The sequence below is a fragment of the Etheostoma spectabile genome, chromosome 3 (assembly GCF_008692095.1).
Source record: "Etheostoma spectabile isolate EspeVRDwgs_2016 chromosome 3, UIUC_Espe_1.0, whole genome shotgun sequence".
NCBI lineage: Eukaryota > Metazoa > Chordata > Actinopteri > Perciformes > Percidae > Etheostoma > Etheostoma spectabile.
Window position 1 is genome coordinate 2,116,902 of NC_045735.1, and position 19,306 is coordinate 2,136,207.

A 19,306-nucleotide genomic window follows, 5' to 3' on the forward strand; every position below is an offset into this window, starting at 1 on the left:
AGATTAATGGATTTCATTTAGGATGAAAGTCTACGTTTATAAAGCCTCAACGAGGATGGGGGATAATATTCATTGAGCCATGTTCAGCTAAAAGTAAGGAGGTGGGATCAAGAAGTTCATCAGAAAATCAGTCCATGAAAACCTGCAGTGGTGGAAGATCTACTGAACTTTAGTACATTTACATTTCAAAAATGGGATTTGACTTTCTTGACAGCCTGCAATGTCTTTGCGGTTGTCGTGTCAAAACTCTGTTTTTTTTCCCCCGCACATTTACACATTTCAGTAGAGGGCTTGAAAGGGATTTGAAAAATCGCCAAAACTGCCAATCAATTAATTTAAATTCATTTGAATGATAAGCTTTTCACTTGACAGTAATAAGATGCAAACAGAATTTTACACTCCGAGCTTATTTACTCATTGTGAGCTGAGAGTGGTGAATATCTGCTCACACTTAGGGTTCCCCCCCCCATACCTGTGTGTACTTCTTCCTCTTCACATCTACTCTCCGAAAAACTCTACAACTCTGAGAACAAACACCAAACTCTCTGACCCTTTTTTTTCTCTCATTAGCTTGAAAAAAGGGTAGTGTTTTTTGAGAAAGATTCAGTGAGTTTTTTGCTGTAGGGAATGTTTTAATTGCACTTGGTTAACACATCCAGAAACCTTGTGACACATCCTGTTAAAACCTGCCAAGCTGGGCTCCAGTATCTGTAGCATTTAAGACAGTATAATTATTGCAGAAACTAGGCTGCATACCTAGCTCATTGCTGTGCTGTGTATTCAATAAACAAACTCTGATTTGCATGTACTATGATTTTAAAGAGACAATAATGAACACACGTCTCACATCTAGACGTTAGAGCATGTTGTAGTGTTTTACTATGTGTGTCATTTCTAAAAGCCTAGTCTATATCCTTGACGTTCCACTTCCGGGATTGCTCCGTCCGGATTTCACTCATTTAGGCCAGATAACCGTTGCCTTGGGCTTCCTTTGTGTTGGCATTCTAAACTCCGGTTGATATATGAGGACTATGGTTAACCTTTCCTGAGATCTCTGCAAGGTAAATCCAGACAGCTAGCTAGACTATTCTATTGCATGACTAAAACAACTTTCCGTTCCACCAAAACGAGTTCCTTTCGAGCCTATTTTGCAGCGGCACCGCTGCTTTTCTCCGGTGGTTAGCACCGCCCAAGACGATTGTGATTGGTTTAAAGAAATGCCAATAAACCAGAGTACATTCTCCTCCCATCCCCAAAAACTATGTAGAGTAGCCAGACCCTCTTTTACCGCCCTTTGCAGGAGGGTGCGGCAAAGCGAGACTACTAAAAGCCTAACCAAGGACTGCAAATTAGCCTACGGCTAAAAGTGCTACATACATTGCACTGGTTGCACTTTAGATGTAACAATGCCTATATGTATTGCATATACAAATAAACTGATAAAATAAATAAATAAATCATACTTCTCTCTGAAAAATAGAAATGCAGTTCCTCAGTTAGCATCAAGCAAATAAGTAAATAAGTGAAGAGATATTATCCCCTCCTCTACTTAATAAAATAAGAATTTATACTGTTCATTGATGATTGGTTCAGTGCCCAGGAGGTGAAGTGACATCTTTCCAGCTACCACTCCATCATCTTAAAATGACCCAATCTTAATAGAAAGGGACATTGTCTTCTGAAAAGCAAAACAAACCACAAATGAACAAATCAAGACAATAACTTAACCTAGTATTATTCCTCCTAAGGGCTGCAATAACACATCTTATTCAGAGTGGGTGTACAGTAAGAAAGCCCACAGACTGATTATAGTGCAAACAGCTCTAAAATAATCTCACTCATGCTGTTTTGTCAAAAAGGTATGCAACCCCTCAGTCATTCCTCCTGGCTGTCAGTTTACCTGTTGGTAACATGATTGGAAGACAAACTCAACAACAAACACATTAGTCTTTGCTAAGTTCACTTTGGAAAAATAAGAAAAATATTAAAGGGGAAGTGCACCTATTTTACACATCAGAGTACGTTTACAGGTCTTAGGGAGGATTTCTGTTTATGTACAAAAAGTTTTAAAAAAAAGTTGTTGTGAACCACTTGAAGTAATGTTGGATTGAGCTGTTTGGGGCTGAAAACTACAAGTTTGAAAAAGAAAATATGGGGGTGTGGACGTAGAAAGAAGTGAGTTTACCAGACCTCTGTGGCCCGCTCCTCTTCTCTGCTTGAAGCTACCGTCTTCAGGCTACATTAGCCGCTATTAAATAGCATTTTTTAACAAAAACATGAATCTTCAAACTGTCGAGGGGCAAGTTGCATTGTGGGTAATGGAGGAACTAGGTTTTGCAAAAACAAATCTCAGCTCTTGCTGGATTATGAGTCTGACAATGTTATATGTAGGGCTGCATGATATGAGAAAAATATGCAATAGGCGATAACGTGGTTGAATGTCACGATAACGATATTACTTGCCATAAAGAAACAGTTGTTTTTTATTAAAGTGTACTCAGTTTGGCTGCTTTTAGTATTCTTCTAAAATACAAAAGAAATGCTTGTTGAATTTAAAACATGCAAAAGGAAATCTTCCCAACATTCTTTTATTGAACACATTGAACAGGGTACCATTAAATATAATATTAAAATGCATTTTTCTGCTGATATTTTCACAATAGTTCTCTGATTGTCTTTTGCGGTATGTTGCAACCCTTTCAAGATATGTTTATTGGGCCAGTTGATATTGCGATGACAATTAAAAAACTATATATTGTGCAGCCCTAGTTATATGCTAAATTGGTGGAGAACTATTTCAAGTACATGTCTTCAAGCAGAGCAATCAGTAAGCCCACTTTGATACTAAAGATGAACATCTTATTTTGCACTGGACCAACTTTGTACTGACCACTTACACAGGGCAATGATGGGGATGTAAAGGTCACAGTGAAAAAGCTAACAGTCATGTACAACAAGTGTCTTCCAGCCTCCATCCTGTTAGTGTTGTCCATCCTCTACTACTGCTAGGACAGGAACTGCCAAGATGGACTTCTCTTCAATGGCACCATTTGTTTTTAAGTATTACTGCCGCATGTTAAAATTCCAACTGAAATACATAAATTATGTAAAATAAATAATAATGTAAAATAAATTAACAAATGTTGACAATAACAAAAATACAGTAACAATAGCTTAAAAAACGTCTCTTCAATGGCTATGCATTGCACCATTTATTTTAAAGTTACCATGTCAACTAAAGTGTTTTCTGGTTAAAATGCTTAAAGTGCTAAAGAACCAGCATGAGTGCTGGGGCATTGGCCATATTGACTTTTATGCTTGCCAGATGTTGTGTTATTACTTTGAAAAAAGTGAACCAGCACATTGAGTATTTAATCATATTTGAGGTTGTTGCTTCATCAAAAACGAGTGAGATTGATTTTGATTGATTTTTTTAGCTTCTCAGACAAACATTTTTATAACTGTAGTGCGATGCCATGAGTGTTCAAGTATCTTGCAGAATTGTTCACAGGTGTGTTCCTTAGAATGATGAATCCCAATGTCTTCGTGAATTGAAACTTGAATTGAAACTGCCCGTTGCTCCAATTTAGCATAGGTAAACACTGTTAATTCCCATAAACGGGCATGAGCTGGCAGGCCCGTATCTTGTGCACACTTGGAGAAATGGTGGAGGCCTTGACTCCATAAGAAAGAAAAACTTCAGTAATTCTGAAGTGGAGGTACTGCATCTTTAGTAGCATCAGCAGTGCATACTAAGCAGCAAATACAATTGATGCAGAGAATGCAGTTACTCATGCAGTGAACACTGTATCCGAAGAAGGATGAAGTAGAAAATAAATGGTTTGATCTGAAATCTGAGGCAACATTTTTTTATTCCAAAACATAAAAGATACTCTTGGCGTATAAATAGCATGATCAATCACTTATTATTGGATGGCAGGGTTCCCCATTAACATAATGGATGTGAATTGAAGGCAAAGCAAGTTTATTTATATAGGCCTAGCACAATTCATACACAATGGGAATTCAAAGTGTTTATCAATTGAGCAGTAGTGTGTATTTATTAAAACAAACAAATGTATATTTGTGTGTAAAATAAGAAAATACTTGGTTACAAAATGGAGAGAAATGTTAAATTAGAGTGGACAAAAACAATATAACTACTACATGTCAGTTTTAAATTGTGAGTAACAGTGCTCTTGAGTGTGTGTAGATTCTGTTCTTACTAAAGAACAAATCCCAAAGAAAAAAACATTGGTAAAGGCCAGACTTTTTGTGAAAACTGAGTAAGTGGGGTTTAAGAACATCTGTTTGGTGAATGAGGCCCATTAATTATGTGCTTATGATAAGCAGCTTATTATGAAGGTTAAGATTTCGGAACAGTGGCCACTAAAACAAAATCCTACCAATGGGAAAAAGTCTTACAAACATAAGAGAACACTTTGCAGTATGTATCTATGTCCAAGGCCCTTCATTCAAGCAAAATGTTGCTGTATTGGATTGTGTTTAACTGAAGCTGCTATCAGTTGAAAAACTGGCATCTCTACAGTAGCTCTTCTGTGATGGATTCAGAGTGTGAAATGATGGAATTAGAAAGAAGCCCTTTGGTTCCCATGTACTAAAACCAAAACATAATCTTTGTTACAGATAGCTGTAGATATCTGAAGGAGCTCTTTCATCAATCCGTTCCCCTGTAGATGAAATATCTTGACATGCACTCTTATGGTCTTAGTTTTGGAAAACACTGGCACAATCCACTTCTTCATGCTTTAAAGAATTGCACAGACAGAATGCCCTCTTACATTTTTAATTAGAACAAGCAGAGTACAGTCGTCCTCGAGGTGATGACAACCCCTTCCAACCCTCGAGCACTGCGTCTTCCTCATGGACACAAACTGACAACTTGAAGTTTCCAAACCACCAGTCGATAATACTGCTGAGCGGGTACCAACCACTTAGGTGCGCGTGCGCACACCGCAACACGCACACACACACCCCACACACACACACACACACACACACACACACACACACACACACACACACACACGTAGGCCCATATTTCAAACCATTACACCATTGCAAATTGTGCAGTGCTCAAAAACCTCAAATAAAACAGTGTGTACTTCCATGTGATGTCAAAGATATAATTCCTTGTGTATCACAAACTCTGTTGATGTGATTTTAAGAATTTACATACTTACAAGATATAAATGTCTAGTTTATGCTGTCAATAGTTTTTAATATTTCAAGATTTGTCTACATTTGATTCAGGTTATATTCTTCACTGTTTCATGTTACTAGATGTAACAACGACAACCCTGACTACGATGGAATATTACATGTAACCGTTTATTAGCACGACAGCATGTCTTTACAACAAAATGGTTAACACCAACGGCTAACAACGGAAGCTAAAGTTACCCACAATCCATCAGGTGTAGCTCACAACGGATCTGATCGTAGCCCAAAATACACAACAATAAACTTTAAACTTCATGTATGATTTATGAGCATCAAATTGCATTTAAGGAGGAGCGTATGAAGATATTATTCTTCAAACTGCTATAAACTAAGACCATTGTTGAGTAGGTTGAGGTAGCATTAAGGATTTTACACAAACAAAATCATGGGATAAGTGGAATGAGGAAAAAATAAAGTGAACTGCAAAAGCTGACTCAGGCATAAGGATGAAGGTGGTCATGAATTATGGATTGTATGGACAGCAAATTCTTGAAGATAAACTGGGAGACTATAATATCCGGTTTGGGGTGAAAATACAAGACCATTTCACAATAACCATTTCCATTTAACAGAAACCATAACCATTTCACAATAAACACGTGAAAGAAGCCAAAACCCATAATTGAATGAAACTGAGGCCATCTAAAGTCATTCCCTGTCAAAACTGATAGAATACATACAAAGTGTTGCCAACCTTTAGATCAAAAGCTCTAAAAAGAGATGATGTGCCAACTGTCAGTCATCTGTCATCATATGTTAAATAATAATAATAATAATAATAATAATAATAATAATAATAATAATAGTAATAGTAATAGTAATAATAATAATAATGATAATGTTTCCTTTATTAGTCCCACAAGGGGAAATTACAATTTACACTCTGTTGTTATTACACACACACCACACACTGGTCTGAATCACACACACATGCTCAGTACCTATACATGCACTAATGGAGAGATGTCAGAGTGGGGGGGCTGCCCATTGAAAGGCGTCCCAAGCAGTTGGGGGTTCGGTGCCTTGCTGATACTGATAGTCCTGATGCTTAAATGATGTAATAAAACTTTACTTCTGTTCAGCTTTGGTGAGCACTGATCGCTTTCTTCATTTTACTGAATATTCACATCGATAAAATGCAAGAAAATTATGCTTAACCTCAGCTTTTTGTGCCCCAATGGACCCTGGGAGGAAGAGAAAAGATGAAGGAAAACTTGATTCAGCTAACAATTTAGGACATAAAGACTGTGCTTTTCCCCCCCCAGCCTGATCTTGTCTAACGTATCACCATCCACATTACCCAAGAACTACTCATTATCCATCCATCTTCATCCACTTATCCGGGGTGGGGTCGCGGGGGCAGCAGCTCCAGCAGACGACCCTAAACTTCCCTTTATCATTAATGATTCATTAAATATCACGTTGTCCCTGATTCATTCCTGATTAATTCCTCACTCGTTCCTTAGTAACTATCCAATTTTTTTTGTACCATATCATAAAGTGTTACCATATGTACTGATGATATTCCCCATCACCCACTGATTGCATATCTTAAGACAAATTAAGTAAAAATACCATCAGCCTCTCTGGGTGGATTTAAAGTAAAAATGAAAATGTGACTGGTGCAGGGCAGTGTTTCACAGTATAGGGCAGTTCATTAAATAAGAATCCAGTATTGATTTACTCCAGACCACCTTCCTCACAATGTTTTGGGGTTTTTTTCGGACACAATCCATGGCATACAAATGACATTCGGCTGAAAGAATACAGGAGAGAAAACAATAATATAATGGTATTGTATTTTAGTAAATAACATAAATGTAGGCTCAAATGTTATAAACACTGTATCTAAAATAGTCTATATCCACAACGTTCCACTCCTGGGATTGTTCCGTTACAGTCTTTACTTTTCGGCCGGATGTCCGTCACCTTCTGCCTTCTTTGTGTTGGCTTTCTAAACTCTGATGAATTTCTGAGGACTATGAGTAACTGCTCCTCAGATCTCTGCAGGGTAAATCCAGACAGCTAGCTAGACTATCTGTCCAATCAGAGCTTTCTGTTGCACGACTGAAACAACCTTTGAAGGTACCCATGTTCCACCAAAATAAGTTCCTTCCTGAGGCTATTTTGCAGCTGCACCGTGGCTTTTCCCGGTGCTTAGCGCCGCCCATGACGACTGTGACTGGTTCAAAGAAATGCCGACAAACCAGAGCACATTTTTCTCCCAACCCAGAATGCTGTGTGGACTGGCCAGACCCTCCGCCGCAGCGCTGTTGAGGAAGGTCTTGCAAAGCGAGACTAATCTAGAAAAATAACCAACATCCCCATCAACCCAGCTCAAGTCAAATTGTCCTAAATCTCGAGCTGACCAAGATGGCACACACCGTGTTATGACAGGTTATGATGATTTATGGCTTTTGACAAGTAGTAGCTTGTGAGTTTTCACAGTTCTGAATGATGACAGCACTTCTGCATTTTCTCCTGTCTCATTCAGAGCAGCTGTGTGCCTCACTGTCCTCGGGTCACTTGGCATAAACCAACATGTCAACAGTGAGTCACAATCCTGCTCAGGGATTAATTAGTACAACGTAAGTGACAATGACCTGTGATTAAAAGCGTAGAGGAGCCTTGATCTCCTAAAATGTTTATTCCACACACCTTCAATATTTATCACACACACACACACACACACACACACACACACACAGACACACACACACACAGAAGGTCCTTGCATGTGAAGTAATACCAGTCCAGCCTAAGAAAATGGCATTGAAAGATAATAAAAACAAATGACAGAAGTTACCTTATGCAATCATAATAAAGTAAGTTAAATCTATGTAATAGATGCCTACTAAAGAGAAAAATGTGTCTTGTCTTTATGAAATTGGTGTGCTTATTATTTATGAAGCGTTCTCTTTGCTAATCATGCCACTGAAGAACAGCAAAACAGAGCAAAATAAAATGTTAGCAGTTGTTCAATTACAAGCTCATAATTATCCAGACGGGATAATTAGATACATTAACAAACTGTTCAGATCAAGAGCAGATACGAGTGAGTAGGAAGGTGAGCATGTGACAGGGAGTGAATCATTATCCCATCACTCCAGCTGGTGAGGATGTGACACTTTGCCTGACATTAGTGGAATGAGAAAATCTCTAAGCTAAGACAGGAACTGAACTGCTCTCATGGTTGAAGAACACCCAACCTATGGGGGTCATTCGAGTTTGCCAGGATCGGCATGTCCCAACCCTGAGTGAATCCTGCTCTGCTCTGATGGAACCAAACCCGACAACCGCGGCTGGGGAATATAAATACTTCATTGTAAAATCCTACAAAAAGCCAGACGGAGGAAAATGTAATCTGTAAAACACTGTCCAATGCTTTGATACCAGTGGATTTTAATAAGGGTTACACAAAACTCCTCCAGTTAAATGCTTTCAGCATTGCGTCGTTGCTGCATGCTTATTATGATTCATGTTTTTTAAAAGGTTGGGTTAGATTTTGCCATAAAGAGGGCTGATCAGTCATGAACCTACAGAGGTCTGTGGACTTGTTTGAAGGCTTCAAACATTTGGGTCTTGCAAGGTTACTCCATAAATACAGTTCTGAAACTGCAGAGAAAAAAAAACAATCACTGCTTGCTTTGAATCTTCTAATAAAGCTACAAGATGAGCTTATTGGGTTATTATGTTTCAAAGGCAGAGCATAAAAATGAGCATGTGCTGACTGAATGTACTGACATAAAGCTCAAGAAGGACTTTACGCTGATATTGACTCTTTCTTTACACAAAGTTATTCAAAGTTGTCAGAAACTGCTTTACTTAGCCTGACCTGTTATTTTTTGCATAGCACATCTCATTGACGCACAGATTCTGACAGATATAGAGTCTACTGTAAACTGTACTGTATATTTGTTAAGCTGAATAATGCCAGTTCAAAGAGTAAAAGCAAAAAGCGAATTCATAAACCATCCAGCCCTTTAACCCTAGTGCTGTCCTTGGGTCAAACTGACCTGTTTCAAAGTGTTTTATATCAGAAATATGGATTTCTTTCAACCAAATTGCCCACAAATAACATGGATGATTCTGTACAACATTCTTCAGGTAAAATTAATGATTACTTTCATAGACTTTTTGGGGTGTTTTATTTAATCTTGTATCATTGGAATTTTTTTTTTTAATGGTTTCAAATCAGTATCCGAACTAAACTTTGACATATACCCATCTGTGATCCTCTCAACATCCTCTGATCTTAACTATTAGTCAAAATAATTAATAATTTCTGTCTTTTTTAACTAAAAATGTATGTATAATTTGATATACTAAATGAGTTTTGTTGACCATGAATTCCGAAAATATAAGTGTAAAACCAATTTTTAAACCAGCTCAGGTTTTAAAAAAAGCACCAAAAAGCATGGAAAAAGTGACAAATAAATCAGAAGAAAAGTCAAAATCTAAATCTAAATCATTGGAAAAGCACCAAAAAAATTATCATCATTGCTTATTCTGTTACATATTTTATGTTATGCAAGTTGTCTTATATCCTGTAAGGTGAGATAAAAGACAAGTAGTTTTAATAAGCATGCACCATTTGTTGATTGCGAGGGCAATGTAGTTTCTGAATTTTGATGAGTAGGACATAATGAGCCAGCAGCATGAGTTGTCCTGGTTGATGGTTTATGCATTGTTTAGTGAACGTTGGATGGGCTTTTGGTCAGATTGTGTCATTTGTCTTTATGTATACTTGAGTTAGATAATTTCCAATTTTCTAATGCGCCCAAAAGTTACATGTAACATTCTGTCCTGCTGAGAAGACGTAATATTTTATGATTTTATGACTACTTTGTAAATGAATTGTTGAGCTGTTTTTAAAAAGAGCACAGAACAATCGTATGATACCCCCCCTTATAGTACATAAAGCCAAGAAGCTGTATCTGTTATATAAACAGTGCTATATCAAAACTTGAGAAGTTTTACACCACCAACAGATATTTAAGCAGGATGACACAAAACACAAAATGAATATGTAGGAAGGGGCTGCGTCACACATCACAATCCATTAACAAAGTAAGCACAAAATTGTAATACCTCAGGCAACTTATCGTCTGTGATGCAAGAAATAATGATGATAAATCAAGGTTTGAGTGCATTTTTCCCTCTGATATGCTCTACACATCAGCTTGCAGTAATTCATCAGACAAGAAATGTGGGTTTGTAAATGCAAAAGAAAAAAAACACCCTACCCACAACCACCAGCGTTACTTGGAGTAAAAAAAACTTTTCTGGCCAACCGCTCTCCTGCACAAGCCAAGGTCATTGCAGCAGCCTGACGGGGCTGGCAGCACGTTCGCCCAGCGTGCACTTATACCTCCAAAGACTCGGGTCCCTGGGGGTGTAAACCACAAGCTCCTGCACTGGAGAAAAAGCCCGGGTCAAGCTGATGATTACATCGAGAGGAAGGGCTTGCCAAGTGTTACTATCAGTGCCAAATGTCTCCTTCTTTCCCGCACACCTGCTCCATTTTTCATCATTCCCATTAATGCTCTCTCACTCTTTTTATTGGCACCCACATTCATCACTCTATGTCACACATCCAAAGTCAGTTCATTTCACACCCACACTGGCATTTTCTTTCCCGTTTTTTTTTTTTATTTTCACAATGTCACCGATTCCTTTGTCACTCTGAGTCTCTTCAGTTTCTCAAAACTTTTTAGGCTGTCCAAAAGCACATCTGCCAGTTACAATATCACTCAAAGGACATCAGATGCTCTATATTAAGCTTTTGTTTTGTACTGCCCCTTTAAAAAAATACTGTTATTTTAACAAAATATATGGATATTATTAGTACAGAACCATGATGGATTAGATTGTCAAAATTTAACCAAACCAAGAATGTGTTTTTTTACGGAGCACAAATATTATTTTTCAGAAGCATTAAAAACCTTAGTGCAACATTCTTTAGAAAGTGAGATATGAGATACTTCTATCTCAATATGTATTTAACTTAGTTAACCATGCTTTTGTTTTCTATAGATGGGTTTCTGAGCAATATAGCTATGTATGTTTCTGAAATAAGATAGAAATAATCTTTCATGACATTGCGGCAACACGTTTTCTACCATCCTGCTGCACGCATACTCGATTGTTCCTCGAGTGAACGTCCCTTTTGGGGTCACCATAATTTGTACCATGATGCACTAGTTTATATGAACATCTAAAGGTCATTTATTCAGTCACATTTTCTATTTCTGGTTTCTAGGCTTTTTACATCTGTTGGATGGTGCACAGGAATCACACCTGACTCTGCTTGAAGTGAAGCCCTCACCACAGTTTTTAACTGCAGCAGACCACAGACCACTTCTTTGAACTTCTGGATATAACAACAGTTTTCATTCGACAAAAGGTTTCCAACACTGTAGCCCCTTTGTTTCCAGGGGGAAAACAACCTTGAAGGCTGAAGAATGAAAGTAATAATCATGATTCTTTCCCTGTCCTTCTTTGCAGTCATCATCTTTCAACTGAGAAATACAGCATCCGTTTCTTCATATCCAGGTCAACTTATGACTCAGCTAAGTTTACAGAACAGATGTGTTTAAGACAATATAGTTTTACCTGCCAGAAGATGGTATCTATTGTGCTGCCCAGGAAGCCTTCTCTTGTTTCAGACGACAGGAGTTTGGGTCCAAGGATCGTCATAAACTCCTCAAAATCAACTTGTCCATCCCCTGACACAATAAAGAAAAGACACGTTATTGATTGCTGATGATGTACTGATATTTGCATTGTTTACAAGTTTATTCAAAGTAATTGCTGGTTGTAAACCAGACCAAACCCATCCTGAACATCCCCAAAGGTGATGTTCAAACTCAAATAAAACCCATCCCCACTCAATCCTTTTCCATTCTATGTCAGACTCAAGGACTCCTTTGTCCCTCATGCCATCAGACTCTACAACTCCTCACTAGGGGGGAGGAGGAAATAGGGCAGAGGACAATACATACATACATACATACACACATACATACATACATACATACACACACACATACATACATATATACATACATATATACATACATGCATACACAGTAAACAACAACATACATACATACATACACTACATACACATACACACAGTACACATACATACATACATACACGCACACTAGTCACTTTATCACTTCAATACTGGACTCAACTGACACTTATAATATAATTTATGGTCTTTTGTTTGTTTTATTTGACAAATGTTCTTATTGTTGTTATTATCATTATTGTTATTTTGTTGTCTTTATACTGTCTTTTCTTTTCTTTTTTTTTTTCTTTTTTTTTTTTTCTTTTTTAATCTATTTTTTAATTTGTTCTTTCTTGCTAAAACTGGTGCTGGAATTTTCAATTTCCTTGCGGGAGTCATCCCAAAAGGATAAATAAAGAGAAGTCTAAGTCTAAGTCTAAGTCTATGTGATAAAGTGATGAACAGTTATTCTGTGGACTGCAGATTAATATCCAGGCTGCACAAAAAAGCAAACTTCTTTTGTTTCTTGGTCTGGATCTGAGGCAAACATCCATTTACATAGCACAGAACATCAAGTCTTTGGGTTATAAAAGTTGTTCTGCAGTTTTTCCTACAATGTGTTTGTAGAAACACCCTATGTCTGGGGAATATGGATGCGCTTTGGTTTTGTGTCGTTGTACTTTAAGCCCAGCACGATTCAAATCATCCAGTTCATTTTTTCCAGCGACTGAATCACTCACAACATGGAGTTCTTGCTGTGCACGTCGATTTCAAAAGTACTGATATGGGAGCCTGCTGATGGTTATTGAAGCGACTGCCAAAACAAAACATCAAAACTCTGCAGATTGTACAAATTCTAACTAACCTTAAATCCTTTCCCATTTTTCTCTGAATGGAACGTTGTTAGAAGCCTGGTGAGGATTATTTATCTCCCCCGCAGTTTGTTTGAGTCTGGTTTTATTATTAGATGAACCAAACCTACATAGAAAGCTCTTTCTTAGGAAATTGTGAGAAGAGACGTGAAAAATTCAGTCAAACTAGTTGAGAATAAAGATCTATATGTTTTACAATAATGGGTTTGACATGCAGCTAACTTACGTTAATGTAATTTAAATTCAAAACCATGACAAATAAAACCTAAAGAGAGAGAAAACCTTGAAAGACTGTAAAGCAAAGACAGAAATTGTTGCTATCTTACATTCTCTCAAACCCGTTTGTTCACTCGCTTTTCCTTTTGTTGTCTCGTTGTTTACACTTTGCTGTTGTAAAATCATTCTACTTTCTCCTACTTCCTTGTGATTTTTCACGTGGCAAATACATTAATGGATTTATCTTCCCACCTGCTCTTCCTGGTTTATGCAGATGAGGCATGGGACCTTGTCTTAGGTCCCTGCCTTTTTTGATGCTTTAATACAATCTGCCCCTACCTCCAGTCCCTCTGCCCCTACTCCGTGTGCTGTGCCAGCCACCCTGGGGCATGCATGGCCACGTTTAATGCCACTAACTGCACTTGCATTCAAGCATATTCAGCAGGGCTGTGGGTCCAGATGAAGTGCTGCTGAGATCTTTAGGAATAGAGGTGGACTCATGGGGGCGACAGAAACTACGCACATAGCTTGAAAGTCACAATGTAATAAAAAAGGAGTCGTCTTGTTTCATAATTCTCCATATGACTCACTGTTAAATACCCGTTTGTCTCATACCATCATTTTCTGTTGTAGGTGATATGAAGAAGTTTTGTAAAATTACAACTGTTTAATAAATGACAGTTTTAATATATTTTTATATCAGATTCTGTTGCTTTACTGGATCAAAACAACCTTGTGGTCTGTTGTCTTTTTTGAAGGCTGCTTTTTTAACCCACAGATTTTTAGTGCATGTTAATTCATTTTCCCAAGTTGGAAAAAACATACATGGATTTATCTGGCTGAAACCAGAAAACTTTTATTTACACAGGTTCAACCAGATGAAACTACTGAACTGGTGTACCGATTGGCTTTAGTGACAAGTCATACTCAAAAAATCGGTTTATACTTAGTATTTACACTCCAAACTGAAACTCCTTTACCTTCATATTTATTTTGCTGTAACTTCCTCTTTTACCAGACGTACAGTACATAAGAATTCCATCTAAAAAACACTGTGGAATATTTGACGTTCACCCTAAAAACCCTGTTTGCTTTACTGAACACATCACCGGTGCACGCCGGCTTCTATTGTGATGTATCAGCAGTTTGTGACACCTCAACATTGTGCACCAAGTCACTGAGTCACTTTCTGTGTCTGTTATATTCTAAGCCACAAAGTCTCTTCCTGTGTTATGTCATAACCAAGCATCCTGATTCAGCTTAAAATAGAACAATGAAATATTGAAGAAAGATGTGAAATCATGCCCCCTTTAGCTACAGTCAAACAAGTCAGATTAAAGATAATAGGGAATAAAACAAAATGTTGGTCTCAGTTGGTATTTAGTGAACTCATGAAAACACGGATACAAATTTAGAGATTAGAGTCAAAGTTAGAAGAAGAGTAATGGCATCCAGGTCATTAACATCGGAAGAAAAAGAAAAACATACGCAATCTATACTGAAAAAAACAAAGACTGGTGCAATGCTTTGATATGGAACAAAGAAAAGTAGCCACACCTCTCCATGAAGGGCAAACAGAACTCAATAACAATCACAAGGAGAGGTCTCACAGCGGAGATAACCTGTCAGTATCTTCTAGAGATCAGCTGGACCTGGCCACTGGGGCTCAGAATCCATGGCTGTGGTCCAATGGGTCTGATCTCATTTATCTGCCAATGCCTCCTCTCATCCATGCCGTGTCCCTTTGATCACTGGCTCTTTGTTATGGTGTCGACACGCACGCATACGATAAAATCCTTACACACACTGCTCTGTAAATAAGAGGCAAGCTTGTGACCGGTAGGTCGGCGGTTTAATCCCCAGACCGACAGGATAAAATCTGAGTGGGGAAAGTGTAAGAGCAGCACTTGTCCCTCCCTCATCCCCACCACTGAGGTGCCCTTGAGCAAGGCCCTTAAACCCCAACCGCTGCTCAGTGGCCAGCAGATCAGACTGTGGTTGTACTTTAACTGCGTGAATGTGCCAAGTCGTCGTTGCAAATGAGAATTTGTTCTCAATAAATTTACCTGGATGAATAAAGGTTTAAAAAAAAATGCCACACTGTGTATTTGTCAACTTAACTGTATGTTCCTCCATTATATCTTCTATTCCCTGTGTGATGGAACTGGTTATTATAGCCCCTGTGTTTCCATGTGAAGAACGTGGTAGATAATGAATGACTGAATGAATTAGGGCTACATCTAATGATTGTTTACATTAATCATACAATTTACTTCATGAAAAATTGACTAATCACTGAATCATTTGTTATTTATTGGATTCATCAGGCATCAGGCATTTTGTGCACACTGTTATTTTTAGCGTATTCTGCCCTGTGTCCCCATGTCAGATCTGTGTGTAGAGGGTTCCAGTGTGCATTACTAGTGGGCACTAAATTTTTCAAATTGTACACATAATTTAGGCTTTAAGGACTCTGTCATTCCAAGGTTACAATGATAGCCAAGCCAAACAACTGATTGGAAGCGCTCTCTTTTCCTCCTACTGGCCAACTGCAACTGGTTGCATCTTATCTACACTCTACTGATACACACCATGTTAGTTATGTCACTATTTTATATTTTAAATCAGACAGATTCTTTGCACCTGATAGCTTCTGTGGACATGAAGTCAGTGTGCAGGCCTCTTTCTTCATTTGTTGTTCTAAACCGGTTGGATCGTATCTGAGTGAGCCGTCTTTATTGGATAGAAGTTTGGTAAATTAACAAACACAAAGCCCTCATGAGGCAGCCAGTCGATCCTAACATTCAATAATGCCTAAGTGAAGAAAACCCCAAGTATTTCGCTAATGACATCAATTAATACAAACACGTTTACCTGATTTAGGACTACAGACTACAACTCCAACAAACTTATATTCAATACACAGAGACAGAAAGAACAATGAGAACCCAGTGAATAAATAAATAAACAGCATTACACTTCCCTTCCTGGGACCAAAGCTGCCGTGACCTTCGTCAGTTCCGAAAGTAGCCTCGCCTGCTTCTTCAAGTTGCAGCAGACAATGCAACAAGACCCAGCCCTGAGGCACATAACCAGCTACGGCCTCCTGAGATTCTGAAGCAGATGAGTCAGAAGAGGCAGTCTAACATCTTAAACTTTAATATTCAGCCTTCTCAGAGTGAAACTGAAAAGCACTTATCAAGGCTGTGATAGCAGCATGAAGAATTTGAATATTTTCCCAGTGATCTGACATTTGCATATTGCATTTTTCCATCCCAGCTTCATACAATTTTAAGAGTCCCATCTTTTGAAATGTCAATCACAGTTAGAGTTGACGGCTTTGCCTATACCTGGCACCTACCTTTGTACAATGCTGTGTGCAAGCAGAGGGATTGCTTGTTTTTGTGTTTTCTTGCTGCTTAGAGTTTTCTCTCCGAGGACAAGCGGTTAAAAGGTCACAGTAAGGTAAGAATGATACTGCAGAAATACATGTCTAATGATTCACATTTCACTGTTTTCACAGCAGGAACCATAAGAACTCACATTCGTGACGCCTTTTCCCACAGATTTCAGTGCCGCAGCGAATGCATTGAATCTGCAATTAGTTATGTTCTAGTTGGACAACCAATATGAAAACTAACTTTAATCAACAATAACTGTCCACATGGCATGTGTGCGTACATTTTATTCATCTCGCATATTTCTTACTTAAGCATGTTTTCCCCATGCAGCAGTTTTTCTTTGGTGCTTTCATGTTTCAAGCAGAAACGACGAGTGGTTGAGATAGAAATGAATACACACTCAATGTTTTATACATGACACAGAGGAATATGTAACATGTGCATCTGAACAGGCAAGAGTGCTTAAAAACACCCTGCGGTTTCCTGTAAAATGATAAGACCATGCACCTAATGGTATTTACATTTTTATGTTGAAGAATATCTATTCATAATGTAACCAAAAAGAGGAGGAACCCAATCTGCATTGCACAGTACATTTTTACACCTGTGTGTGTGTGTGTGTGTGCACATGTGACTCACCATCCATGTCTAGTCTCTGCATGATGATGGCCAGCTCTACCTCACTAGGCATGTAGCCCAGAGAGCGCATGGCCATACCCAGCTCCTGTTTGGAAATGAACCCGTTCCCGTCACGATCCAGCACCTTAAACGCCTCCCGGATCTCTGCCAAGACAAACAGGAAATCGACTCAGCATCTATTCAACAATGCCCAACACATCCTGCTTCCGAGTTGCACAAATATGACCACTTATGCATGTTCACTTACAGCACTGTGTGTATTAAACATCCACATGATGATTTCTTCACACAGTTCTCTGTATTTTTTTTGGATTCATTTTTTGGCAGTGATACACGACTTTTAATTAATCTGGCATTTAATGAAGTCTTTTGGCATTTCAACCTTCCCCTTCGTTCATCATCATTCGCACACCTCTCCACCTTCCTACCTCCCTCTCTCTTCCTGTCAGACCCAGCTTTGGGCTGCGCATTATGCAATTGGTCTTGCACCATTGCCCCAAGTTAACAAGATCAATTCCGCCCATCGATTCATTTTCCCCACCTGCTGTCACAGCCCCTCTCACCTTTGCTCGCTTTGATAATTTCACAATCATTGACCGTAACCCTTCATTCCTTTACGCTCCGTATTTTGTTTCCTCCTTTGTATTTCCAGAATATTTTTAATCATTTAATTACTTCATCATCAAATGCAACAGTTAAATTAGCAAGTTAGAGAGGTGGGGTTTGTTTAGTAGCACTGCAACGGTCATAGTATCTACTATACATCCCTAGAGAAAAACAAGTAAAGTGAATTTTAATTATAGAAACAAATTCTTAAATCTGCCTTAGAGAGACGTGAAAAAGCAAGGATTGGAAAAAAGTCAGAAGCACCGCAGTGAAACAGATTTTTTCATTTTTTCTGTAATGATAATCCTCCTGTAACCCTTTATAGTCGGATCTTTACTGCTCTTAAACCTTTACTTGATCAAATTACTTTGTCTTTGGCTGCAGCATGGGGCAATAAGGTTCCCTTTGTGGTTTCTTATATTTTCACTTTTCTAGTGGCCAATACTCATAAAACATACTGCAGCTACATGAACCTACAGTACATAAAGAAGGAATAAACATCATAAAACACCTGATAGCCCTATAAAAAATACCAATTTGGTGGAATCCCAGCAATGTGGATTCAACTCAGCGATCTTCTTCATTTTTAGTTCCCCCTACCTTGCCTCAAAGTGGTTTGGTCCGCTGCTTGGTGTTCTCCTTGTACGTTAATGGTCCGCAGAAGTCCGCTGGGACTTGTGGGAAAGATTGAATTAAGTCAGTATGTCGGCTGGCAAAGCTGTTGATTTTTCTAATACAGATGATGCTGAGTCATTAATAAATGAGTCGTAACAAAATAATTCAATCCACGAGTCCACTATGTTAGCAAGTTATAGGGCACTATCTTGCAGCCGGCATGGCACAAGTGTCTTTGCTATTTTAAGCACAATGCAGTTGTCAATTTCAGTAAAAGTCATTTGAACAAAAAACTGCACCTGCGCCCATCTGTGTGCCCATGTGAGGTTAGTGCAGATTTGCGTTGCGCATGCTCAGATGTGAATGATTTACGGCATAACGCGTCATACCCGATGAGAGTCGAGTCAGACCAGCTCTGGTCGAGTGCAGATGTTAGTCGCGCATGCTCAGATTTGAACGATTTACGACATAACTGTCATACTGAAATTAGTGAAATCCATGAAATAATACACTTTTCTTATTACAAATAATAACAGAAGATGGGAATCATTTTAAAAATTGTATAGCTATCTATGATTGTTTGATTGCTAACGTTAGCTCAAAACGCTATTCCAGTGACAGCCTTTGTCGTGTTTGATTGCTAGCTTGGAGCTAAGCAGTGAACCAACTTGGTTATGTAGGTCCATTTTTACTGT

The 19,306-nt window shown here is 38.4% G+C and overlaps 1 protein-coding gene across 3 annotated transcripts in view; it reads right to left on the reverse strand.

Moving 5' to 3' along the window:
* caln1 (calneuron 1) overlaps positions 1 to 19,306 on the reverse strand; it is an 84,015-nt gene that overhangs the window by 23,094 nt on the left and 41,615 nt on the right. For all 3 annotated transcript variants that reach the window (XM_032512089.1, XM_032512088.1, XM_032512087.1), the window contains 2 exons: positions 17,391 to 17,534; positions 11,860 to 11,972 (listed from right to left, as the gene is read on the reverse strand). In XM_032512089.1, coding sequence (XP_032367980.1) covers positions 11,860 to 11,972; positions 17,391 to 17,534 — 257 coding nt within the window. The remainder of the gene's footprint in view (positions 1 to 11,859; positions 11,973 to 17,390; positions 17,535 to 19,306) is intronic.